This window comes from Caloenas nicobarica, chromosome 1 (assembly GCF_036013445.1).
Source record: "Caloenas nicobarica isolate bCalNic1 chromosome 1, bCalNic1.hap1, whole genome shotgun sequence".
NCBI classification, from domain to species: domain Eukaryota; kingdom Metazoa; phylum Chordata; class Aves; order Columbiformes; family Columbidae; genus Caloenas; species Caloenas nicobarica.
The window spans coordinates 153,763,947-153,791,088 of NC_088245.1; the positions used below are offsets into that span (position 1 = coordinate 153,763,947).

The window sequence follows — 27,142 nt, forward strand, 5'->3', positions numbered from 1 at the left end:
GTTATGCACTGCTGATACTGAGGTTCTCTACCGACAAACAATACGTGTACTGAAGTACCTTGTGTCTCAACAGGCCTGGGAGCCCCAGAATGGTAAAAAGTGCACTTCTGGTAATTAAAAGGTAGTACTTACCTATTGGCTAAAGACAATACAGAAATCTAATCTCTTCGGGGCAAAAAACCTATTTTGAAAACAGCGTTTCTGATTTTGTTTGTTTGCTGTGCATGTATCTCTCTAAAAGGTGAACTGGTACACTGTAGTAGTGCCTAATTTCACCCTGTGTATTCTTGATTTATACAGTTTATTGAAAAGGTTAGAAGAGCTTGATATTAATAAATTCTGCCTTTTTTGTTCATAATGGCAAATACAATCTCATTGACAAGAATGGAGAATGAGGCCAAGTGAAGACTATGAGCGAGAGGCCCAGCTGATATGAACTTGGGTAGCTCCATTTTCTTCTTGAAGCTCATGCTGATATTCAGTAACTGTCATGTAAGAAGATCTGACAGATACTTTTACCTATTATCTACTTACATGACAGAGGTTTTAGAAGAAACATGTGTGGGCAAAGGAATAGGGATGGAAGAGAAATTGCCTACAGGGCATCTGACTACAACTGGTCCAAAAAGAGGAAGACATAATGCACAGACAGATCAGAGAGTATTCTTCTTCTTCACCCACCACAGACTTTCACTGGTTTCTCTCCAGAGAAACTATAATACCAGGAGTCATCTGTACACCTCCCAAACATCATTTCAATATCCTGAGTGGACGTCAGTAGCCCTTAATTTTGTGCCTAGGCCTCAGTTCAGGAGTGAATTTGGCAGAGGTGAAAAAGGACTCTACAGCAAAGGTCACACACACAGGCTCTGCAGAGTTCATCTTAGTCTTTACTTTTTTTTCACTTAAGAAAGCAGAGGGGACAGTTTTAGCCTACAAGAGAACCATGAGTTCAAGTCCAAAGTAACAGGGAACATGTTTGTTTTCACTTTTTCTCAGTATAATGTCTTGTTCAGCAGTGCTACACTGTGTACCCTAAAATCTGGAGAAAATCTGGCCTACTTTTGACCTGGGAGACTATAAATAAATGTAGACAAAATACAGACAATAGCAGACGGCTGCATATTTTTACATATATTACACGAAATTATAGCAATATTCTTCTGCACAGAAGTTATTTGTTCCCCTAAGCTCTTGTGCTTAGTGAAAATGGTTGTGTGTGTGGCACTTCAATGTAATGACACGATCTGTAAGTACAATAGCCTAAGTTTAAATAATGCTGCCTCACAAAGTTTCAGGCACACAACTAAGGAGTTAAGTAGTTTCCATGTTTGTTTTTCCTGGATCCTGTTCTGAGACTAGCTTCCATAGCTGGAAAAGGTCAACATCCTACCATTAATACGACGTTATTCCCACAAGTTTCTACAACAAAAAAAGTTTTCATAAACAAAAGTCATTTTTTTTAATGTGGTGCATCAAGAGCCATGTTTACTTGTGCTGTTATTTTGCCAGTACCTTATGGTTTAGAAAAGATAAGGCTATTAACGGAATTTAAAATACATATTTTTTTGATCTTATTCCACATTGGGAATGAAAGAAAATGTTACTAAACTGTCCTCCCAACTTCCTCTCTTGAGAGGTCAGACAACTTGGCAATCTATCACTTCTGAAAAAAAGTAGTATACATACGTATATTTGAAGGAGCCACAGCACATTAAAAAAATTATATACAACCATTCAAAATTTTCTGAACTTTGCTCTGAGAACAAATAATGTTATGACATTAAGAAACCAGTTTGAAGTATTTTATAGTTATTACAGTAAAGCCCAACAAATCTTCTCATAATCAAAGTGCTCAGAGGAATTTCTCTGCTTTGACTTTTAACTCACTTTGTTCCTATGCGCTGGTTGGCAAACACAGTTCATCTGGGAAATGCACGTACATTTATAGTCTTTCCATTTCTCAGCTTTGTGGAACACTTCAACAGCGCGCTCATGAAAGCAATACCAAAGTAACTTCCATGACATCTGGCTAAAAATGTAAAAGGACAAAATATTGAAGAGAAGTGATTTGGTTTTTTCTTTGCATATAGTTTTCAAACGCGGCACCTGTTTGGATTGCTCATTTGTTCACAATGCATATGATTCACATCCCTTCTTTCCAGAGAAACTAATGCACAAAACCAGTATGTACTATCCAGAACATGGATCCTGCTATTTCTTCCCTTTAATCTTTCAAATCTAATGAGGAAAGAATGTATTGGAGTGGTAGTATCTGAAAAAGAAGGTGTGGTGCATGGAATTAAACGTGACAATCTCAAACTCTGAAAACTGTAAATTGTTATTATCTGTTAGTCCACTTGATCTGCCTCTACTGTATAACACGCCTTTCAGAAAACAATCAGCAACCTGGTGCATGTCATCAGCTACCAGTTTTAAATGAGACGAGCTCCTGTTACATTTTCTAACATGAAGGCAAACACAGAAACCTGAAGAATTGATGTGCTTTTTAACCCTCCTGCACTGCCTACACTGTTGGTGCTGGGTCAGGGTATATAGGTCTGCCCTGGTCTCTGGGCGCATCTCCTTGGCGATCTCTTTCTTTGAAGGACTCTTTTCCCTCCCTATGGTCCATTAAGAAAAAGGATTTTTTGTCAGGGAAGCAACTTTTGACCTCTGAAACTTAGGCAAGTTACAAACCTTTGTAAAGCTGCATGCACTCAGCAAAGCTTATTACTTTCAGCAGTTGAAAGATGGGATGATCCCACTGCTTTGGAGTGTGTCCAGACCCTCACAGCTCCTGGGTAGGACCAAACTCTGTGAAGATGGTGCACCCTATGTTGTGTTTCCCTATCAACCACTTGTGTGGAGTGGCGTCAGCCTCGCAGAGGCCTGGGTGGGCGCCCACCACAACGCTTAGGAACTCTGGGAGAATAACTCCTATAGCTTCTCTTCCGCACCAGCTTGGGATAGATATGAAAACTGAGAGCGGGTCTCCTGTTCCTTCTCAGTCAGCATTCGGGCAGCGTGGAGCATGCCCAGGGAGATGCCAGGCTGGATGAAGACGTGGGTGTAGGCTGCCAGCTAGAGGTGTCCGAGAAACCAGAAGCAAGGTTGTGAAGATCGGTTAATGGGAGCCAGAGGGGTCCTGGTGGCGCAGTAGGATTAGGACAGAGAGTATCAGCGCAAGAGGCTGAATTTTTTGAAAAAAGGATGGGCAACTGGTGAAAGAGGGACTTCATGGTCAAATGGGGATGCAGGTGGCTGTAGTAGAAGTACAGGATAATGCATAAAGGGAAAGACAGTTGTCGTAGTTGCAATTTTAAGCTTTTTTAATACACGACACTGGATTACACAAGGGATGTATTACACGGGATTAATGACTGACAAGCAGGTCAGGATTTTGTACCTGAATTTGTGTTTCTATCTAGGACCTATTCAGCAGTATCAGGGTTGCTGCTGACTGCCCCCCCTTCTGTGGAAAATGTGGAGAGCAGTTGAGGAATAGATAGTGACTGCCACCTTAGTTGAAAGATACTCAGTAAATCAAATCAGAGGAGTCAGATGAGATAAATGCCCCTTGAGAAGCTTTCATGAATGCTCTGTTCAAATTGCTAATTCCTGTGTTTGGTTAGCTTTCACCCAAGGAAGAAACGTTATTCAGAGTTCTCCACCGAAAGAGCCCTGACAACAGCTCAGGTAACCCATAGCTCAACCACTTTGCATATCAACAGACACCTATTTTGCACCTTAAAGCTTTAGGTTAAAGACGCAGAGGAAAAAGCGCAAGGGGGCTATTCCTAGGTATCTCATCTACCTGAGATATATAACGCTACAACCTAAATGAGAGAGGCAGAACACAGAAACTGATTTTGTAATATAGTAATAGAAGTAACAGCATCCTGAATTGGTTAGAGGAACACATGTAGTAGCATATAATGGAAAGGAAATGTGCAGTTCATACTACTCAGGCTCCACATCCACAGAGCAGTAAAGATACATATCACACTAACAGCAACAGAGGAGATTCCGTCATTTCAGGGACACATCTGACTGTGGCTATAAGAGAATCCAGAGAAGCACAAATGTCAGGCTAAAAGCTGGTAAGAGCCAACAGAACATTACAAGCACCACAGCATTGTACAAAGGCATCTGCACTGGACATAGACTAAACTGGCCTAAGTTTCAGGGTCATAAACAAAGCAGGGAATTGTTTCACAGCCCCCATCAGAATTTATTCTTAGCATAGTTATCTGCCCAGATATTCAGAAGTCAGATAGGAAGTAAATGAAATTCATCAGTCATCAGCTGGCCGATGCTCTCGCATCCTGGAGTGTTTATGGGTTGTGCAACACTTCCTCTCCCAGGGAAAAAAAATCCTTGTTACAAGTCAAAATGTTTTTTTTCAATCATTGGTACTATATAACAGTTGAGGCTTTCTTTGCTTTGTCTCTGCTTACCTCATGACACTTCAGCATCTAAATATTATTGGCTTGTTTGAAAGACTTGCCTTTTCCTTGGTTTACATACCATGATGTACACTTCTACAATTTTTCTTTCTGACTACCACCCTCTCCTCCTTCCAGCCCAACCTAAACAACACACAGAAACTTCTGCTTGTTCTATAATTACACCGAAAGCTTTGTGCCCATGGAAGGAGACACTTCTAAGAAGGAAATCTTAACACTATTTTGCTTTGGAGAGTAGTAGATTAATATCTCCGGATGATTTTATCATAATTCTTCCCTGAAAGTCAAATTTAGGCAAAGATGGCTATTTCCAATTTCCTTTACAAGAAGCTGAAGAGTTCTCACAGAAGGGTAAGCTGGAAGCTTAAGCATTTCCCTCCTGGACCCTTTGGAATGTCTTCGTTACTGTTGTAGCTTTGATTTAAAACACCTGTGTCTTTCCCTGGTCAAACACAATAAAATCTGCCTGTGATGTTTCTCCTTTCTTACGAAACACACTCTGCGCCTCTCATGAATTCTTAGAAGCTTAGTTAGCTCTTAAAAAGCTAAACCTTATTTCTCGCCAAATTTCAGTTCTGAAAGCTAATCAGACCAGCAGCCACAATAACAAATGACCAAACTAGAAACACCCTCCTTGCAAGGGCTACAACCAAATTGTGTGGTGGAAATTGCTGTGATCTGTTCAGCAACATACAGTAGGGGTGGGAAACCTCCTGCAACTTTTTATATGTGCCTGCAGCTAAAGGGGTTCATTTGCAACACATGCTCAAGTACTCACTTAAAGAGGCTGGTTAACTCATAGATGTTATAGGACCCTAGAACCAACTTGCTTTCCTAACGAGTGAATTTTGAGAAAGTTCTTCCTTGAACTAAATGGCTATTTAAGCAGTAAGCCTAAGTTTGAATTATATTTCAATTTATTATAAGAACAGATTATAACACATGAGAAAACACAGGCTGATCAATCTTCTTTCTGAAAACTCCGTAGATGTTTGAATAAATAAACTGCAAGAATAGATGAACAATTATAAACTAATACTAGGTATTGAATTTCATTATGGGAATGCTTTTAACTGAATTGAAAAAGAAATCGTACTCCACCAGGCATGGATAACAGCTATGCAGCCTCTAACTGCATACACTTCCCAGGATCGTCAACAGAATTTGGTTTAGAGAATTAGGAATATGAAAGAGATTTTACAGTATGAAAGATCTCTACATCAAAGATCTCCTCTTGAAGCAAAGGATTCACAAGTGGCTGCAAGAGTGTTCCAGCAATAGTAAATACATGGCAGAGAAGTATGTTTATCCCACAAAAATGAAAAGGATTCCTGTTGATTTAGTACACAGAGGCAGGAATGCATTTAGCTTTACAATTATGCCTCATTGCAGGAGGGCTTATTCAGCCAGTCAGTGTCCTGATTTACACCACACAAAACATCTTTGAAGTCAGTTAAGTTATACAACATATATAAGTCAGGATAGGTCTCTGCCTAGGCCTAAGAATAGATAGAGAAGGAAAATCCTTACAGGGAAAAGGCAGAACACAATGTCTGTGAGGCGGAGAGTAAACAGCAACCCATACTGCAGCTGTGTAAATGCACTGAGCCCACAGACTCAGCAGACAATGTGATGTGTATATTTATACCAGAGTGTTGGGGCTTTTCAAGCAGATAAAAATAATCTTTTTTAAAGTGTATTTACTGAGAATGGTATTTAGCATTTATTTAGTTTTGGTAAACATGAGGGGACAAACTGTCATACTTAGGCATGATACGCTAAAGTTATTCAGAGGATTTTTGATGATTAAATGTATATATGATGGATACAATCAGCACTGGCTAGCAGAAAGTATCACTTTCCTTAATAAAGCTATAAATGTCACAGCAATGTGTATCTTTGATGGCTATATATGTACTTTACTAGAGAGGAGAGTACTCTTGTGGTAGCAGAGTTGTGCGTCCCTCCAGCAAGGGCTGGACACGCTGAGGAGGGAGATGCAGGGGACAGGAAGGTCTCCTTCCTCCCATGGGAGGACTCCCATCCCTCTGCACGTTTCTCATTCTGCATGCCACGTACCATGGTGGGGCAGGGGCTGAAGTGCCCCGCTAAGTTGTCAGTGTTAGCCCCTTGGGGCAGTATCGGGGTCACTTTGTGTTACTGCCCAAGGGGGTGGTCTGGGGGCACCCGGATCCTTCCCATGGATGCTTTCTGATGAAGCACCACGCTCCTCCTTGGCCTTGGTGGTAGCCACAGATCCAGACCAACCCGAACAGCCCTGTTCTACACTTCCATGTATCTGGACTAGTTCAGGCACCTTCAGAGGCACGGTGCGGGAGGATGGTGGCCCAGGCAGCAGAAGAAACAGGCCCATTCTCTAGCACACTTGACTGAGGTTACCACTGCAGATCAGGCCCCAAAGGTGCTTGATCTCGCAGAGGTGCCCTGCGTCTTTAACAACATCACTCCAACACATTCCGTTCCCCTTCTCAAGAGATGCTCAAGCCGTTGTGCCAGATAGAAAATATGCCACTACATGCCTGCCAGGCCCCGAGAAAACAGCTCTGCAGGTGCCCTGCTGAGATGCTGACCAGGGCAGTGCCGAGGCCAGGGGCAGGCGGAGGGCTATGCCTCTGATGGCCATGGAGCGGCAAGAGCTAGGTACCATCCTGGGAAACCACCATCATGTTTCCTTTTCCCCCTCCTCTTTCTGTCTAGAGAAGATCCTGACACTTCCCACCCCAGATGAGCTGTGCTGGGCAGTACGTGGGGTCTGAGGATAAAAGAGAAGGGGAGGGAGTTGAGGGCTGCTGCTGCTGCCCCAGCACCCTTGCTACCTGCCGGGGACAGGAGGAAGAACCAGGGCTCAGTGGCCTCCTGCTCCTTGCGTTGCACATGGACCCATCCATGATCCTGGGTCTATGTGGTCTACTTGCCCTCCTCTGCATTTTTGCCTGCAGGAACAGGAACAGCTCGTTTTTTAAGCAGAATGTTCAATGGTGGCCCAAGGTCTGAGGTTAGCAGCAGATGTATTTTATGATGCCATTTTTCAGAAGGCTTCACAATTCACCAAGTGGTTTTCTTAGACATGCTTCCTCTCCTCAGGCTACTCTGCTGTTTTCTTGGGGGGAGTAATGTTTTTCTGCCTTATCCTTTGATGATAAAACTCCCCCTTGAGAAAGCTTTCTGGTCCTTCCCCCTTTCTCCTGAGCTCTGCATGTCTCCATTGACTTATCTAATTTTAATGCTGTTATTTAATTGGATAAACTGACTTCTTCCATTTTCCATTTATATTTCACAGCACATCTGCAGCATTTAAGAGTTCACTGCATGAATGTTTCAAACCACACCATAGGATTTTGGCAGTTACACATGACTTCAGAGATTTTATACACATATATCTGACGTACAGAGGAAGCAATTAAACTATATGGACCTCTCCCATACAGTAGGAAGCACAGCACCAATCTTCTCACTTGATTTATTATAACCTTATGTCATTTAGCAAAACCAACTCTGCAACTGTTTGAAAGAAAGAAGCTGGCTAAGAGGGAGAGAGAGGACCTGCATGGGGAGCTGTGGCTCAGGCAATCCTGGGCGATTTTACACGCCTGCAGCCATTCAGGGCAGCCAAGACCTCGCTGGCAGCACCAGGTATGAGCTAGTGGAGTGCAAACTCCCCAGCTGGGTTTGCGAGGCTTCGTGACAACAAGAAAAACAAATGGATCTGTCCTCAGCCTGCATGTTTACCTCTGGCTCTGCTCTGATGGCAGGGGCTAAGCTGGAGGGGCGGCAGGGGACAGAAGCAGAAGCTGTCCCTTGTCACACAGCGGGAGCCCACCCCTCACCTACCCTGCAGTCTCACTCTGTATGGAGAAGTTGAAGAAGGACAAGGTTAGGCTCCTGCAATTAGGCCTGTCCCATCTGCAGGGAACACTGATGGTGAGGGAATGGTCCCTACAGCCTCTGCCACTATGCAAAGTCCCTAGCAAATATAAACAAAGTAAAATAAAAGCTGTGGACAAGGGTGCCAGATGGTGTCACACCACACATGCAGGGGCATGCTCCATCAGGGAAAGGGAGTTAGTCTCACGGTGGTAAGGGATACTCTGCAGCACAGTCATATTTGAGCTGAAGTGTTTCCTGTGGAAAATATGTCCTATCCATAAACCCGCATGCCAATGCATGCCCTTATTAAATACCAGAGTAATGAACATACATGGGTCCAACACCCACAGCGTGGTGTGGTTCCTTTGGGCCCTGTGCTTCTGGAGTCCCTGTCCCTTGGAATGAATTTTATTTTGAATTAAAAAAAATTGATTTGAAGACAGGCTGGTGTTGTTCAGCCTGGAGAAGAGAAGGCTCCAGGGAGACCTTATAGCAGCCTTCCAGTACCTAAATGGGGCCTACAAGAAAGCTGGAGAGGGACTTTTTACAATGGCATGTGGTGACAGGACAAGGGATAACAGCTTTAAACTGCAAGAGGATAGATTTAGATTAGATATAAGGAAGAAGTTGTTCATCATGCAGGCGATGAGGCACTGGAACAAGCTGCCCAGAGAAGTTGTGGCTGCCCCATCCCGGGGAATGCTCAAGGTCAGGTTGGATGTGGCTTTGAATAACGCGGTCTAGTGGAAGGTATCCCTGTCCATGGCAGGGTGTTGGAATTAGAACTTTAAGGTCCCTCCCAACCCATACCATTCTATGATTCTGTGATTCTTTGAAGCTGTCACTGTGCCCCTCTGCGTGCTGCTACCTCTGCCACTACCATGGAAGTTCCAGCAGTGCTTTTGGCACTGTACAAAGAGCTGCCCACAAACAGCTCCTGCCCGAAAGAGCTGACATCCCCACACAGCCCAGCACAGGCAGCTGTGAAGACCACAGCACCTCACATTGCAGGAGGAAGGGTTCATCTCATAAACCCGGTTTATCTCATTCCTCTGCCAGGCTACCAAGAAGGGAAATCTCTTATGGGAAGCCTTTAACACAAAAAGGCTGGTGAAGTGGCAAAGGAAAAGATGTTGCGTGCTTGGGAGTAGATGACAGAAAAGTCATAAAAATAATACAGAAGTAGAGGATGCAGAAAATGAGGAACAGCCAAAAGCAAGAGGTGGTTTATAGGAAAACAAACACCACCCCCCCCCCACCCCAAACAACAAACGAACAAACAAACAGAGTATTTGGATCAGAAGAGAATAATACAGACATATCCAAGTTCTTATTAGACTAGACAGAAAGATTATATTGGCTGCTGTACCCTGAATGGAGTGAAGCACTATGTGTACTGGGGAGGATAGTGAGCACAGGAACTTTCTTTTTTTGCTCTTACTCTGATACTATGCTTTGCCAACAACCTTGGGGGCAAATAAGTCTGCTTTTAAACAAGTTATAGAGCTTGATAATATCTCTTTAACGAGTGATACTACGTTTAAAAAATCAGTTTTGCTAACTAATAAAATAAGCAACAGTTAGACACAGAATTTCATCAAACAACCATGACCCACACCAAACCAAACCAAAAAACAAACAACAAAAACCCACCAAAACCAACCAACCAAACAAACCCCAAACCAAACCAAGCCAAACAACAACAAAAATGCAACCCACAAAAAACCCCATACAGCTTTTCTTTGCTGAGAGTCTGTGACAGTACTAGAGAGAAAGGAATCCAACAGACTAATATAATCTTTTCATAGAAAAATTATTTTAGCCTGTGGGAGAAAAAATGCTGCATGGATGTTTTATTTGTTCGGGCTTGCAGCTTATTCATTGTCTAGAGCCATTCTCCACACTCACAACACAGACTTCTATCCTTCAAGATCTTCTTTCTGCATGCTCCTAAAGTGAATATCTAATCGTAAGATATTTTAACACTTGTCGTCCTTTTCCAGATCAAGGTAATGGAAGCACTTACATGTAATTCAATAGCCCCATTCATTTTACAAAGACACTGAAAAGTATTTGGAAACTTTATGTACAAACTGAGGTAAGTAAGGAACGTTTATTCTCTTAAGAGTCAGTAAGAAAATGCTGAGAACAGGCTTGATCTGCCTCAGCAGTTACTGTTCGTGATGACAGCCTGCCCATTCCCACATTCCTGGTCTCTCCAGGTCAGACTCAAAGGATTCCACTAATAGTTTGGTACTTACCAAAGCAGACAAAAGGAAAATGGGTCAATGTTACTTGCTCCCATGTGACAAAAATACAGAAAATAGAAACAAGTACCATTTGAGAAACTTGTAAAGCCTTGGATACATGTCATGAGAACCCATTTACACTCTCCAGAGTGTAATTTAAGTGCTAAAAAATGACCTGGATTATCCCCCTTGGACGCCTGTGTGAGCTACCCAGTCACAGAGCAAGGCTATCATTCTCCCGCTGTACATTCTTTCGACTCCTGCTCACAGTAAGCAGAAATTGCAAAACTTGGCCAAAAGCACAAAGAGTATTTTTGTGCAGTAGTTGCATTGTCTGACTGTCAGAAGTTGAAGCCTAAAGGTCTAACCAAATGGACAGCACATTTGTCCTAAAACAATCCTGACAGCATGTTTCGTTTCTGTAACAAAGTGCAATACATATATGAAAACCAGACAAAAATATCAATGATGCATGAGAACGTTTCTGTGCTGTGCAGACACTATTGATCAGAATGAGTGGAAAGATTACACAGGAGTAAATAGTCATGAAATTGCGTAACTTCAGGTACTTTCAGTATTTCATGGAAAGACAGGAAGGAAAAGAATATTGCTTTTTAACATTGAGTAAAAAGGTATGGTACTATTTTTAAATGATTGTGAATTACATCCAAAGGGTTCTCATCTCAGTGTCAGCTATTGCAACCAAAGTTAGCCTTCCACTACTCATCTCCAACAAGACAGGTAGCTTTTTAAAAGTTTCTTTTCTATTATTTTTTCACTAGAGTCAAATTTTCTACAGTTAAATTTTAAGTCTTTTTTATCTTCTGCAATAAAATGGTTCTCAGTTCCTTACTGTACATTGTCTTGCTTTTCTTCCCCATCTCTTATTCAAATTTGTGATATGCACATGGCCAAATATACTCTTAAAAATGCTGCCCTCAAAAAAGATTCCTAAAATACCAGTGAAATATCTTCTCAATTTATTAGCAAACTGCCGTAAGATTTGTTTTCTCATTTGAGTGTAAAAAGCCTATAAATCAATGGACTATATAGCTAACGCAAAAGACATCAAACGGTGTCATTTCAAACACAGGAGTTGAATCCGCATTACAAATAGAGTTAATCCAGCACATTTACTTCAGTCATAATTTTGTGTAAACTACAACCTTGGTATTCATTTTGATTGATTACACTAATTCTTGAGCTTCATCCAACGCTGCTGAATTGTTCTCTCATCACACCAGCTGAGACTGCAAAGGTTTTTGACACAAGCTCATAGGAGCGCCTTCATAGATCTAACCTAGGTCAACGGACTTCAGAGATGAAGCTGAAAATGGAAGTAAAAAGGCAGATGTGTCCTTTTACTATCTTTCACTCAAGTATCATTCTTTTTCTCCCATATAGTTGATTTGAAAAGATTTTAGTGGAATTCTGCTTTCAGGGCTGAACCAAAAGACAAGGTGTGCAACTTGTTAGCTTGGGATGGATTTAGCAGTGCTGCAATTCTGTCGATTACAAACATATATTATTTTTAAAGTTTATTTATGGAATAAAACAAAGTTTCACAGCTGGTTGAAACAGAAATGCTCTGCAAAAGAACAAATGAATACAAAGGACGGAAAAAATCCATTTTGGTCATTGTGCATATTTTGTTTGATTTGAAAGAAAGACTCTATTTGAGTTTATCTTTTAAACATTCTGAACATTTAAAAATGAAAACATGATTTTGGTGTGAACATTTAATTGTGTTCATGCATATATTGAAACATAACACCGTGCTTTTTCTTACGTATTTTGCATTTTTTGTTGAAACAAATTCTTAGGAAAACCTTTCATTGACTGTTCCCAAATCCCAGATTTTGTGTAGAATGCATATATGGAAGGAGGATTCACTGCTTCTTGCTCATGGGAAAGTTATCTAACCTCCGTCCACCAGTTCAAAAAGACCTCTCATGTTGATTAAACATGAATAAACAGAGCTAAAAAAAAAAAAAAAAAAAAAAAAAGCAAAAATGCACAAAAAAATGTCAGGACAAATGTACTAAAGAACAGCAATTAGCAACCAACATAAGTACCTGGCTATGCGGTTGATTGATAGTCACTGTGGCCCAGGTTAAGCAATTTTCCCTAAATAAAGCATTAAGTCATAAACTGGGCATTAAGTTTCAGACTCACTCAAGTTCAAGTTCTACCAAGGAAACTTGTACCCTGCCTGCCTTTGGTGGCTAACTGCATAGTGGCACAGCATATGAAGGGTAAAACACAGTGTAACATAAAAAAAATACTGAGGGTAGAGGGGAGCATTAGGGAATATTTGTGGGTGGAAATAACAGAAAGGTTTGTATTTAAGACTCCCTTATTAAAGACACAGATCACAAAATACTCAGCGAAATTAGAGAAGCTGCGAAACTAGGTCAGATAGCAATATTGGCAAATTCTAGCTACCAACGTACTGTCAGGCACAAGGCCTTGTCTAGATAAGAGAGGGAGATAAAATTTCTGGACACAGCAATGGACCGCTCCTTGCAGTGAGCCCTGGGACCCATAGGAAAGGATGCTGCTCTGGGTTTAGTCTCGAGTGCTGCACAGGGCGTGCTTCAAGAAGTACTAGTGGGAGAACTGCTCTGTCAGATCTTCACGATATAACTGAATTTAATGCTGTAGTAGGATGGAGTAAGCCAAACAAATATGTCACACAGATATCCAATTTCAAGAAGGGGAAATACATAAAAATCACAAAAATAGTAAAAGCCTTAAAAAGCAGTCAAAAAGGCAAGAAGCCTAAAGCAATCTGGAGGCTTTTCAAACACTGTATTAAAAGCCCTGGTAAACTATGTGTCACATATCAAAAAGAAAGTAAAACAGCTCAATAAAAGCCCTGCATAGCTCATAAAAAAGCTAAGGAGGCTATTGTAGGGAAAAAGGCTGGCATTTAAAAAATTGCTGAAGTGAACAGGAAAGCCCATAAAAACCAGATCAAGTGTAAATGGCAACCAGGATGGCTAAAAAAGAATGTGAATATTTTGCAGAAGATCGTCAATCTGATAGTAAAAAGTTGTTTAAAGAAAAGCAGCCATCAAAGGAAATAGCAGTACTACATGGTGCCAAAGGCAAAGGGGCACTCGGGGACAATAAGGCCATAGCAGAGAAACCTAGTGACTTGTTTGCATAGGTCTTTACTGCTGAAAGTGCTTGAGAAGGTCCCAAATCCAAGCTATTCTTCGAGCCAGATTAATTTCAGGTAAATATAAAGGAAGTTGTAGATAAAACAGATAAGGCAGGCATTACTATGTGACCAGGAGTGGGTGACAATTCACCTGGGACTTCCGAAGGAACTCAAGTATGAAATTGTGGAACTGTTGGCCAAGGTGTGTAACCCGTCATTACAAACGACCACTGCACCAGCGGGCTGGTGCCAACCAAGCTCCCATGCGGCAAAGAGGCTCAAGAGGGAATCGCGTGAACTGTGGGCCAATTTGTCTGACTTGCCTGCTTGGCCAGGCAGCAGTCCACCTCAAAGAATACAGTAACTGACCATAAAGATAATCATGGTAAAGCAGGCCCTAGGGACCTTAATATATTTGGATTTTCAAAATAGCTTTTCAAAAATACTTCACCAAATCTTTTAAACACAGACTCCCTTGGGGTTGGGAAAAAAGGTGCTCTTATGGACTGAAGGCTGTTAAAGGACTGGAAGAAAACAATAGTGCTTGATGGTCACATTTCAAAATGGAGATGCAACAGCAGTGGGTCCTCTCAGGCACGGATGCTGGAACTGGTTTTAGTAAAGACTTCATCAGTGATCTAGAGAAGGGACCGAACTGCGAAACATCCAAGTCTACAGATGACACTAAGCTCTCTCAGGTTGTTAAATGCCATTCTAGTAATGAGGGATGGGGCGATCTGGTGATCTTCCACGCTGGGAGATCCAGAAGGACCCCATCACCCTGGACAGACAGATAAGTTTCAGTGTTGGGGGGCATCAGGAATGGTATTGAGAAGAAAACAGAGAGTGTCAATTTGCTGCTAAATAAGGGTGCACTCATAATCCTGTATGCTGTGTACAGTTCTGGTCTCTTACAAAAGAGAGAGAAGAATAAAGGGACTATGGGTTGGAGCACTGGCTTCAAAAGAGAACCTAAAAAGGCTGCGACCTTTCCTTTTGGACAGGAGAAAGCTGAGAGGGAATATGACCAAGGTTTACAAAATTAGGGAAGCACTGAAAAAGGTAAATGCAGAACTGCTCCTTCCCAAATCATACAGCACTAGAAATAGTGTGTACTTGATGAAACCAGAGGGAGACTGGCTTACAACAGATCGGACAGTAACATTTGTATAGTGAACTCCTTGGTGCCACTGGAGGGTGTGAAGACACTCAGTTACAGGAGCTTCAAAAAAGGATTAGACAAATTCACGGAGAAGCACAAATACCAAAGGAACATATAAATAGAGTGATCCAGGGTACAAGGGAAATGGACTGCAGAAAGTTGCCAGACCTCTGTGCTCCCTGTAAATAGCATCTCCTGCTGCCACTGTTGGAGACAGAGTAGAGGGCTAATTAATTACTGGTCTAATTTGAGAAGACACTTCTGATGTTCTTATTTTGTAAAAATAGAATAAAATATCAGATTTCATCAGATATATCAACTTGCACTCATCAAGAGTTACAAAGGAGCTACTGCCATTATACCAGCTCAGAAGCCAGTTAATTGTGATGCTAAAAAATTACAGTAACAGTTAATAAAATGATAGTATTTGATTTAAACATTTCCCTAAGATATAAGAACGGAATTGACTTTAGATTACTTAAATGTTTTATTTTGTTGATTTTTTAAAAAACGACGGTGAAAAACATCTGTTAGATCTAGTCCATGTGTTAAGATTTAAACTTGTATGGAAAATGTTTGTACGTAAAGATCAGACACTAGATTTCACAATTGTATAGGACCTAAAAGCAGACAGGAATTATTACAGGTGAACTGGGAATAGCTTATCCTTGGCCATTCCATTAGTGAAAGCAATATAAGAGATATCCATACATGAGTTGCAGTGAACTCTCATATCAAACTTGGTTAAAAAGGAATGTTTAGGCATTCCCAAAAAGTGGCATTTATAAGTGGACATGGAGCTGTCTTTTATTTCACAGTTTCCATTATTCCAGCCTCTTGCAAAAACAATGACTAAATGCTTGAGCACTGTTGGATGCTTGGCTCAGACAGAAAGTACAAAGTGAGATTTTAATAGAGTGCATTTTCTCACTCTATAGAAAGATCAAAAAGATTTCTACTCACTTCCACTTTCTACAAAGCTTTCTAGGATGATGATGAAGTGAGGTTGATTCTGAACTTCAATAGGTCAAACAGTTGGCCATTGTACTGAAAGGAGTTATCGTTTCCTACATAAGTGCATTAATGTTTAACAAGCTTTAAAGGTGCATATTGTACTCTACTCAATATATGGTTTGCAAAGAACTATAAATCTCAACATTTTAGGAGTTGCGATCAAAATCTAGAGGACAAAAAAAAAGAAACCAGAAGTTTTTGTTGTTGTTTTTTCCTTTAGTCCAGGGTTTCCATTTCATTCAAAACATAATTTCAACACCATATCAGTGCATCGGTGCTGCCCTTTTCTCCTTTCCCTCTTATCCAGGCACCTGGGTACTCCTTACAGTATTTTGTCTACATGTAGCTTAGGGACAGGATGAGTCTGTTGTCTTAGGAGAACAACTTAGGAGAAAATGAGAAGATGAGCCTGTCTCATCTTTGGGAGAAGATGAGTCTGTTGTCTTTCCTCTCCCTTTTCACCCTGTGCCCTCCTCTGAGGCGTATACCGTCGTTTCTTTTCGTGTGGATTTGGACACTCCTGCAGGAGCTTCAATGTTTGCTGGCACTTGGCTGAGCTTTTTGCCAGCTGTGAGAAGGAGAAATGAGGGTGAGGCTGGTCCCTGAGCTTGGCTGCTGCAGCCCCAGCTCCAACCCTCTCCCTAGTTGCAAGGTATGGTTAGATAGAATGGATATTTGCATCCAGCTATAATAACAGTAAATATGCACCTAGGTTAAAGTAAACATAACTAGGCTGCAGTGAAAAATAACAAAGACTACTAGAGTGTCATTGGACACTAGAAAAAACCCAGCTTACAGAAGTTCCATCTACACTTTTTCCTCTGAAGGTGTGAACTCAAGAGTGAGACAGGAGGTGGGAACTCCAAAGGGATCATGTGTGGCCCAAGAAAGATGTTCTTTTAGAATCACAGAATCACTTTGGTTGGAAAAGACCTCCAAGACCATTGAGTTAACCTAATAACCTGTTAACCTAATACTGTCAAGTCCACCTCTAAACCATGTCCCTAAGAACCTCATCTACACTTCGTCTACTTCTCCAAGCAACAGCTCTGCATTTGCTGTGAACTGCAAACATGGTGATCAGCAATGTCCTATGATTCTCGGAACCCTTGAATTTGACCTGTTTTCCTCCTGGGGATGCGGCAGAAAGTGCCTTTGGCAGGTGTCCGAACAGCTCTGATGAGCAGCGGGAGGTTGCAGGTTAGCCACTGCCTTTGCCTTGCTGCAGCAGCTCCCCCACCATCACTGTGGGAGATGAAGCTTCTGCTGCCTCATTTTCCTCTCTCCACTGGATTTTGTCGAGCTGTGCCTGAGCCCAGGGAACGGTGCAGGGCTGAGCCCAGACAAAAAAGTGTGGAGGAAAAACTAAAACCACACCTATTTCCAGCAGGCCTGCTAGGTGCAAGCGCTAATTTGTGCTAGGTGGCTTTTTGTCCGTAGAAACTGCCTATATGAAACATGATTGAGCTTTCCTGTGCCTTTGTGCCCAACCTTATCAGTCCCGAACCAAAAGCAGTGTAGACAGCAGCGCAGGGCTTCCAGCTGCCACGTATGCGGAGACCTGGCAGAAATCACCAAAGCCTGGCTGAATCCTCATACATCTAGACAGTGTCTCTCTGCCTCCAGCACAGAGCTCCCAGAAGATGTCAGTGGGCATATCTTGTAAAAACCACTTTTTAAAAAACAAGAGCCATTGGATTAAGACAACAAATAAAGTGAATCATCTTTATTTAAGTGCTGTACCTTACGACTGTAACTGAAGCAACGGCAGAAAATCAAGGACATATAAAGGAAAAGTAGGCATTTCTTCAGACCTTTTCTACTTTCACCACCCCAACAAATTTATGCCTTTCAACAGCTCCTGATATGCATTCAGTGGCAGCTACCCCAAGAAAGTGCTTTCGTTTGCCTGGTTTTGAGAGGCGTGGTTTTGAGAGAAGAGGTTTTGAGAGAGAGGTTTTGAGAGAAGAGAAGGTGACTTTTCAAGGGACAGTAGGGCGGACAGCTGGCTGCAGACCCCCGCAGCGCCGTTCCCACCTGAGTTCCAGGTGCCCCGCAAGTGACAGCTCTGTGGCACCCGGGACGGAGAGTCACCGCAGCAGCCGGCTCTGACAGACTGACTGTTTCAAGCACTCTCACAAGTGCAAACACGCAATATGTCTATTGTGCATGTAATGAGTCACCTCAAACACAAAAAGTGTGTCGTGCCAGATTATACAGAGGTTTTGTGAAAATAAATATTCCCATTGAGGATTAGCATGAGACCAGAAACTATGCCAAATTTGACTAGTCTCTAAAGGCCAATCTTGTTCCTTAAACCAGATGTTTAACAGAGGTTGTGACATCTGAAGAGACCAGCAGACACAAAATACATGCTGTGTATGCTGACTCAGAATGAGGCATATCATTTCAGAGAGTTAAAATACCATTTTTGAACTGTTATAAAATTCTTTAAATCACTTTCCCCGATACTTCTTCTCATCTTACACAATTGACCACACTAGCAAAATACAATTTATGTTTTGTAACACCCTTCTTTTCTCTTTTTTTTTTTGTTTATTTAAAGGGAGGCCAGTGTGATTAGTTACTGGGGTGACTTATTTCCCCGAGATAAATCAAAGAGTGAGAGTGGTGATCGGGTGCATAAAATCTGCCCTTATCTCCCAATGTAGACACTGAGCAACTCGCAGGGACCTTCTCATCAATGGCACCTGTTTCTCTACTTCGGTAATTTAACATTTTCAGCTTTTCTAACCCATGCAATTACTTTTGTTTAGCTACCTCTTTTCTGCTGCAGACTTGGCAACTTGAAATTACAGGTTATTCAGTCAATAAAGAACAAGAAAAATATTTCAGTCACAGAAGGTGGCAGTTTTTTGATAGATCTCTATTTTCACAGATGCTAGTGGAGAACAAGTACATCGACACTTTGCTTTTAGAACCAAAACATATGACACTGGAAAAAGACACAGTAGTATCATAGAATCATAAAATCACACTTGATACTTGAAGCCATTTCATAGGGCATGAGTTTTCGACTTTCAGTGCCTTTGGAGGGAAGTGGCAGGAGGCACTTGCCAAACCTCATGTGCTGGATGATGAGGATAAGGCTGTAACAGCTGGAGGGGGCCCCAGCAGAAGCTGTGTCTCAGGGGAGGGCTTGTTTGTCTTCAGCTTCATTAGTTTACCATTAGGTTATTGTAATGGAAAGCAGACCGTGAAGAGATCATGGTCAGGGGATGGTAGTATAACCATTACAGTCCTCATGGCATGGTAAGCCCAGGATCATCTGACTTCCACGGAGACATCGGGACTTCTGCTGTAAACAAGAGTGTTCCTTGCCTCCCACCTACACCATGACTTTCCTACCACCTCTTCCTCCACTCAGACGTGGAGTCAAGCTTGAGGAATGCAATGGGAATGGGAACTGATGGGCTGCTGCATGGAGGGGAGGCAGAGAACTGAAAAATCTTGTGAGGTTTGTGATAGCATAAAGAGCACATGACCTGCCACGGCATCTCTTGCCTGACCTATTCTTAGAGAAGGGTGGATGGAAAAGGCTGAGTCACTGTCTCAGCTGCAGAAGACCAAGCTGTACAGAAGAAGCCTGCCAGCCAGGGCTCCAAGCCATACAGGATAGGAACTGCCCTATTTCTTGGAGCTCTTTGCAGCAGGTGGCTAATCCCCTCCACCCTGTCTCCCTTCCTCTGCCTCATTCTGCACTACTCCCCTAAAGAAAGAACAGACTGTCAGTGACAACCTAACACCAGAAATCCCAAGTGGTTCCCTTTCAGCAGGGATTCCAGGCTTTGCAGGCCTGGTTCCCTTTTGATTTAATGGAAATCATGTGTATGGGGTATCTCTTAATCAGATATGATTTCATTTAAAAGTCTTCAAGAACATTACTGAGTGATTTTGTCCATATTCATTTAGCACTGTCACACAATCCAGTGATGCTCTAGTACGTAGCATCCCTAAAATTCTGATCCAATCAGCTCATCATTGCTGTCAGGTCCCTTGGCCCTGGCATTTGAGAGAAGAACGTGCTATATTTAATAACGAAGTATTTCTTCAAATCTAGAAGCTCTTGAGGAAGTAAGATGAAACAACTATTTCCTGAAAAAGAATAATTGTTTGAATACACTCAGCAGTCTGATGCAAGTCCACCTATAGCAAATGGCATCGAACTGGTATCAGCAAGAACATTTTACAGGAAAAAATACTACTTACACGGCTTCCTTTTTCAGGGAAACACTGACATCCTCCACTGCAGTCTCTGCCTCCACATGGTCCCGTGTAAGTCTTTCCACCCTGCAAACAAGAACACACATAAAACAAATCATTAAAAGAAATCAGCTACAATACCTGGCATAGCACAATTAGCTTTGATTAGCAAACTCACTGGGAACTTGCCTAAGCAAAGATTAGTATCAGATCTATGACTTCCAGTTGAAACGTGTCTAATCTGTGCTTAGAAACACTCGTGAATGGTTTTCCAGTTCTTGGAGATCAGCACCAAGAAATATAATGTTACTCTATTAATTTCCGCCCACGTTTTCTAAACATTGGAGCTCCATGCTGAGCAGTATCTCACACATCTTTTTGACACATACAACAGATATCATATCACAGAAGCGCAGCTGCTTGGATTCTTCAGGGACATGGACTAAGTCCTAGGTCACAATGCAGCACATCCTTCTATGCGTGCTCTAAATTGTTGCTATGCTTTAAAATATTTATGGGTGGACATAAAGGAAGATGTAGATATCATGTTCAAAATCATAAGCCAAACTCCTGCCCTCTCCTCTTCAATAGCTGCCTATTCTGAAGGCACCCAAAACTTGCTAGCAACCAACTACTGTGACCTAGAAGACAGACCTACCCTAAGCAGACAGCTGCAGTTACATCTCTCCTGCCTGTCCAGAACCACCTTCACCTGGGCTGCAAGCACACAGATCACAAAATACGTACCACTCCATGCAAATCCTTGGATGGACTTCAACAGTCAGGCCAGCTCAGATTACACTCTAGCACACATTGCCTGCACGAAATGCAGCAGCCACAGTCACTCTTGTTCAGAAACCTGAACAGCAGAGATGCTGTGCATGCTGTGGTGTGACTTTTATAACTATTAGGCATACTGTGAAGACCAGCCTGTGGCCCACCTAAACCCAAGGTTTTGAATCCCTGAAAGTACCCCAGCAGCCTAGTAAGTAATCTGGGGAAGGAGGAAGGGATTTCTTGTCAATATTTCTGAACCTAGTTTGCCACACAGTAAATAATTAATAGAGCCAGAAGAAAAAGAGAGAAGGACGGAAGTCTAGTGTCTACAAGGAGGACATCTTGAAGCCACAGCCCCTCATTCAGGGTAGCTGCTGATTTTCAGGTGCACTGCTCCTTGGATATAAAATCTCAAAGCACCCCAGCTGTAGGGTACAGAGTCAGGCTCCACGTCGCTTGCTCCCCTCATGGCTGGAAGAACCCTGAATCCCTCACTGCACTGTGGCAGGGGCAAATCATCCCTTCACCTTTCCTGCCTCCTTCATAGCTTGAGCACGTCATCTCTTAAAAGCGGGATGAGATGGGTATAAACAAGCCTCCAAAACAAGAAGGGTGCTCTGAACTGCTCTGCTGTGGCTTAAAAAGGCAGTGATGCTGTTGTTCCTGCCTCAAGCCCTGACTCAGGGAGTTAAGACACAGAGAAAGGGACCAACACTGCCAGGCTTAGCATTTTTCATGTAGCTCTAAGCAATCCACTACTCAACGCTTGGGATTGTTGGGTCACCTTTCTCAGGCATCCACTCCTGCCATTGCACTACCAAGAACCTGAAAACAGAGCTCCAGGCATTGGATTCCTCCCTGGGAGCCAAATGAATCAAAGGTATGGAGCATTGCCTAAGTCGTCCTTTGGTCATATTTGTACTACAGGCTCTCAATCATATGGCAAGTAATAATACAATGTTCCCAAAACGAGTTCTTATGCTTGTAATGAGAGGGTTTATGTCTGTATTGTAACTATTTTTATATATTAAAGTAATTTTGTTTCAGCTTTCTATTTAATTCTCACATTCTATGAAACAAATAGGCTTTTCATGCTGATAAAACAGGTCCACAGAACTGAAACCATGTCCTGAGCTACTTAAAGGTCAGGTGTTTGATTCAGGAAGTTATTTCATGGACATAACAGTGCTCCACGTCATGTTCTGAACTCAGCTTTATGTCTAGGCTATTGTTTAGAGGAAATAAAAAGCCAAACCAGTTTTATAGACTCCACCAGCCTGCTCAGGTTGGTCCAACTTTTAGTTATACATTTGATGGTCACAAGCTCACTATCTCTATGTTTGGTGGGGTTGGCTTTTTTTTTTCCCATTAAGCTATTTGCAGGTGAAATGTTCATCTCTGTCTCAGTGTTCTTCATTTCACACTTTCCCCCCTCAACCCCTTTTTGGAAATTAAGAATAGTTCTATTCCTTTTTATGGATGCCACACAGATGTACAACCTGTGTGAACATATTCCTCTGCAGGATGCAGGTCTTCATTAAGGAGCAGTATACTAAGTAGTACAGCCATCAATAAGAATTAACTCTCAGATTTTAGAGAGCTGTTTTGGTTGGAGCTGTAAATAACGTTACATCCCAGCCTAACACTAACAGACTGACAGATCCAGTAATTTGATCATGTGAATTTTCAATTATGCCTACTGAGAAAACAACAAGGAGAACAATAAGTTTATTTCTTTCTTAATTAGAAGAGTGACTCTAAATTTGGTAAAATGTTGCTAAGGAGAAAATAGAGTATGAATCAGAACGATGGCAAGATATTTGTGCACTTGTAAAAAAAAAAAAGGAAGCTGCTAATACTTATTTCAACTGGAAGAAGTTCAAGGTCTATTGTTTGTGTGCTATCCACCATCCAACATTTTAATTTGCATGCTGTAACAATACCGGCAGCTAATGTAGAGACACAATTGTTTTCTTCCACAATTTTGGGAAACTTTAATTTTCTCATTTTATGTCCTTTTATGCACATAGATTCTTCAGATAATGAAGAGAAAAATCTGGAAAAATTCTCCAAGGGCAAGTAACACAAGGGGAAAACACTTGAGATCAGCATTAAAATACCTCTTCTAGATTACACTTGGCCTCTCCTCATTGCTTAATTTCCACTTCTTCACTTTTTGACTGCTAGTGGGATGACTCTGGAAGCTTGTAGTCGCATGTAGCATTTTGTACTTTATTATCTATGAATGTTTACAATTTCTTGAAGGCAGATCATTGCACTGTCGTTTAATCTGACATCATTGGGAAGTGTAGTATAAAATGTTACGGTTTAAAAGCTTTTTAATATTAAGAAATAAATCTGTTAAGGGACCTTGTAAAACTTTGTCAAAAACAATTATACACATTGACACACAATTGAGATGAAGGGAAAACAAATGAACAAGTGTCAGTAATTATATGCAAAAAGCCTAGTTTAAAATTTAGCAATGGACAATGTAGTTTTACAGTACCACAAGTATTTATTTCCTGAGGAAAATACATTTCTGGAAAAATAATACCAATGGTGACATCCAAATGCAGTTGTCTCGATCTGAGACTGGTGCCTGGTATACCTTTTTGGTCGATGAGAACAGTCTGTCCTAGGATACAGCTCACCCCATGCTGATACTGGCATCTAAACGGATCAGCTGCATCTCTCTCAGAAAGTGCCTACTGCTCTCTTTTAACTGTAAAGGTGGGTGGAAGTCACTAGCTTACATGGAGACATCCACCCACTGTAGAAGTCTAAGGACAGGAAGATGAATCTCCTGATTTGCTCAGTATGCAGTTAAATAGTGAAAACTGTGTTTGCAGCACAATGACATTCTAGGATCTGTGCAACCAAACTGGAAGAGCAGCAACAGCCCCAACTCTCAAGTTATCTGCAGAGAAAACCTTCGGTTCCAGGTCTTGCTTATGTTTTGGATGATCCCAAATTCCACTAATCACTAAGAAGTCCAGAGTCTAGGCAGAATGGCTTTACATAATCTAGAAATGGGATCTGTATAACCTAATTTAAGATTTCCATTATATAGGCAGAATACGTGGCCCGCTGTTATAGACTATTCAGAGAATCTCATCAGAACTACTTCAGACTCTGAACTAAATCTCATCCTAGAAGGGTGAAGGGATTAGAAAGGTAGCCAAGGACAACTAGTTGAGATTTGACTACAGCGCAGGTGTCCAGTTTCAGGTGAGATGAATCCTACGCTAAGTGTCCAGATCTCATTCTGAAAGCTAGCTGTGGCCTCTGATGGGAACACCAAGTGTGAGGAAAACTATTTAAGAGCAGACATATGGTGCAAACACAAAGCAGGTTATACCATTGCACTGGTATGCAAGCTCTCTGTGCATAAGGTGAGGTATGGCTTAATTAGAATTATAACAGGCTGGGGAGACATGCCTAAAGTGTGACATTTTTGTCCAAAAATATGTAATATAAATGAAATGTAACCAACATGAACCGCAGGGTCAGGAGGCAGCCTTTGAGGGCAAGGCTGTCTCATTCAGCCAACTGTAATGGTAAAATTGCCTAGGTGATAGTGTCAGAAACACCAACTTCTGAGTATAACAAAATTTGGACTGATAAAGAAAAAGTAACTAAGATCAGGCTGCTTATTTGGGAAGAGTACAGGCAGAGAAAAGGAGGTGCCAAGTTGGTAAAAAGGTGAAAAAGGAAAAAAGAGGAATAGGGTATCCAATTACGTGAAGAATGAAGATGATGAGGATATGCTAACAGCAAGATCAGGGATATCTGCAGGCAGAGGTGATGCTGACCTGAGGGCACTAGCCCACTGGGAGTCCCCCATGGGTGAGCCCACAGGTCTCTCCATCAGGCATGTCCCTGAAAGACTTGCTGTGGGAGGGTGGAGTAAGAAGGGATAAATTTGTAAGGAAGGATAGACCTACATCTGAATACCAGTTGCAGGAGGAAAGGCAATAGAATTGCAACTCAGTAGCCCTTTTGTGTGATTTATAAGGTTTCTTTATAGACGTTTTGTATGAATACTAATAATAACAATAAGCAATAGAATTGTAATTCAGTGTTTTATTCAGTGATTGTGAATTAATACTACTAGTAACAGCGGCGTGTTACTTAGCCAACGAAAGTACTATTATGTTCTTAGAGATGTGTTCTTTAATCAGCATATATCATAAGTTACATCTGACAACTCCAGTCTACTGGGAGAAAGTTGGATTCACAGAGCAAGAACCCGCTACAAAGCTTCCACTTCATCCTGGGGGCAATAAAACTCCCTGTCACACAATCACAGAATCGTTTTGGTTGGAAAAGACCTCTGAGATCACTGAGTGTCCAACCATTAACCCAGCACTGCCAAGTCCGTCTTTAAACCCTAGCCTAAGAACCTCATCTGTGCGTCTTTTAAACACCTCCAGGGACGGTGACTCAACCGCTTCCCTGAGTGCTTCTGGTCATGCATACCAGCCTGTGCCAGCCCAGCCATGTGCGTTCCAACTGACTTGCCATGGGATGTGAGAACCAGGCAGAAACTACCACGCACGAAGGGCTCAAGACAGACCCCCAGCTCTGTGGGCAAGTGGCACGGAGTTGTTTATGTCCACAGTGCTCAGAGCTTAGCATCTCTAGAGCAGACTTACCTTGCAGAGACCAGGACAGAGCAGTCCAGAACAGATGAATATCTGCAGTTCACTCTCTGGCCTCTTTTATTTACCACCTTAGCTATCTCCACAGGGGGCCATATGAGTACGTGTAGCTCACAGAGTCTGACCTACTGGGAAATGTGGTTATGGCTCCTTTATTTTTAAAATAGAGCTGGAGAAGATGATGAGGTAGAGGAGGACTGAGTGGAGCAGCTTTACTATGTTGCATCCATGGCACACAATAGCACAGCAGTCAGACCAGTCTCTTAGGAAATGGGAGACCTAGTTGCAGTTCTCTGATGGAGAAAATCAAATGTGCTTACCCCTGGGAAAGCTTTAACCAGCAGGCTGCGAATGAGGCTGGAATGGATGGAAAAAGGAATGAGGAAAGCAATGAATGGAAAGGGACAAGAGGGACTCTTTCAGCTCTCCTTTTAGTATCATTGGGTCACTGTGCTGGAATGCATCTAAGATTGATGGTTCGAGGAACATGAACCCTACTTAAACACAAGCAGGAGAAAACATGTAAGTGCGTGCCATATATGTTTGCAAAGCTTGTGTATTTGCCTAGTGTAAACACCTCATTTTTATGTATGTGAAATAGCAAGTATAAAATGTGGGTGTGCCAACGCAAAAACATTTTTGGCCCTCTTGCTTTCTCATAATATTTTTTTGTCCCAAACCAATGTTACTTATGTACTTATACATGTTCAGTCAACAAAAGACAACTTAAATGCAATTCCTTCAGCCAAACTCTTTAAAAACCACAGAAACATAACCGCAGGTCTCTTTAAACTTTTCCACACATTAATGATTTATTTATTACTAATCCTGGCCACGTTTATATAATTGTTATCTCTGCGTGACCATTCAAGTACCTTCACTTCAAGGGTTGGTATTCTGACAAAGAACAAAGGCAACCAGAGGACAGACCTCAAAGTACAATTCTATGAGTACAGAAAGACCAGGAAATATAAGCCATTTCCTTACATGCAGCTCAAAAAAAAATTACGGAAATTATAATAAAAATATTGCAACCTGGAATCAAAAGATTCTGCACATCAACATTTTCTTTGATAGAGTTTTACAGGTTGCAGTTGTGCATTAACTTCCATCCTGACAAGCCCCATTCTGTTCTCTCCATTGATTGCAGCAGCCCCTCCGAGCCAGCTAAGTTTCACCGAGAGGTTTCAGAAGGTCTGGGAGCTTGCTGAAAAGCTATGACGGGGGGTGCCGACATACCACATACATCTGCAGCGTGGTGACGAGCAGCACGTTTGGGTGCTTGATGTGAGACTTCAGGCTGGAAGTCCCGCGGGTATCCCTGGCACACCTGCGAGGCAGCCTCCCATGTCACTGCCACGGAGACCTCCAGCATGGACCTCCATTTCCATGTTTGACCATCAGCTGCCAAAACTCACATTCATTTCATAAGGTCCTGCCTTAGAAACATCAATTTTCTGCTTCCTCCGAAAGAAACAAAAAATAAATGAAGTGGGAGTATGACAGGGTACTTCTGCTGTTGATGAAGC

The 27,142-nt window shown here is 41.9% G+C and overlaps 1 protein-coding gene across 1 annotated transcript in view; it reads right to left on the reverse strand.

Moving 5' to 3' along the window:
- The window catches only part of COL4A2 (collagen type IV alpha 2 chain), a 148,033-nt gene that overhangs the window by 82,864 nt on the left and 38,027 nt on the right, over positions 1–27,142 (reverse strand). The window contains exon 4 of the mRNA XM_065628260.1: positions 20,179–20,259. Coding sequence (XP_065484332.1) covers positions 20,179–20,259 — 81 coding nt within the window. The remainder of the gene's footprint in view (positions 1–20,178; positions 20,260–27,142) is intronic.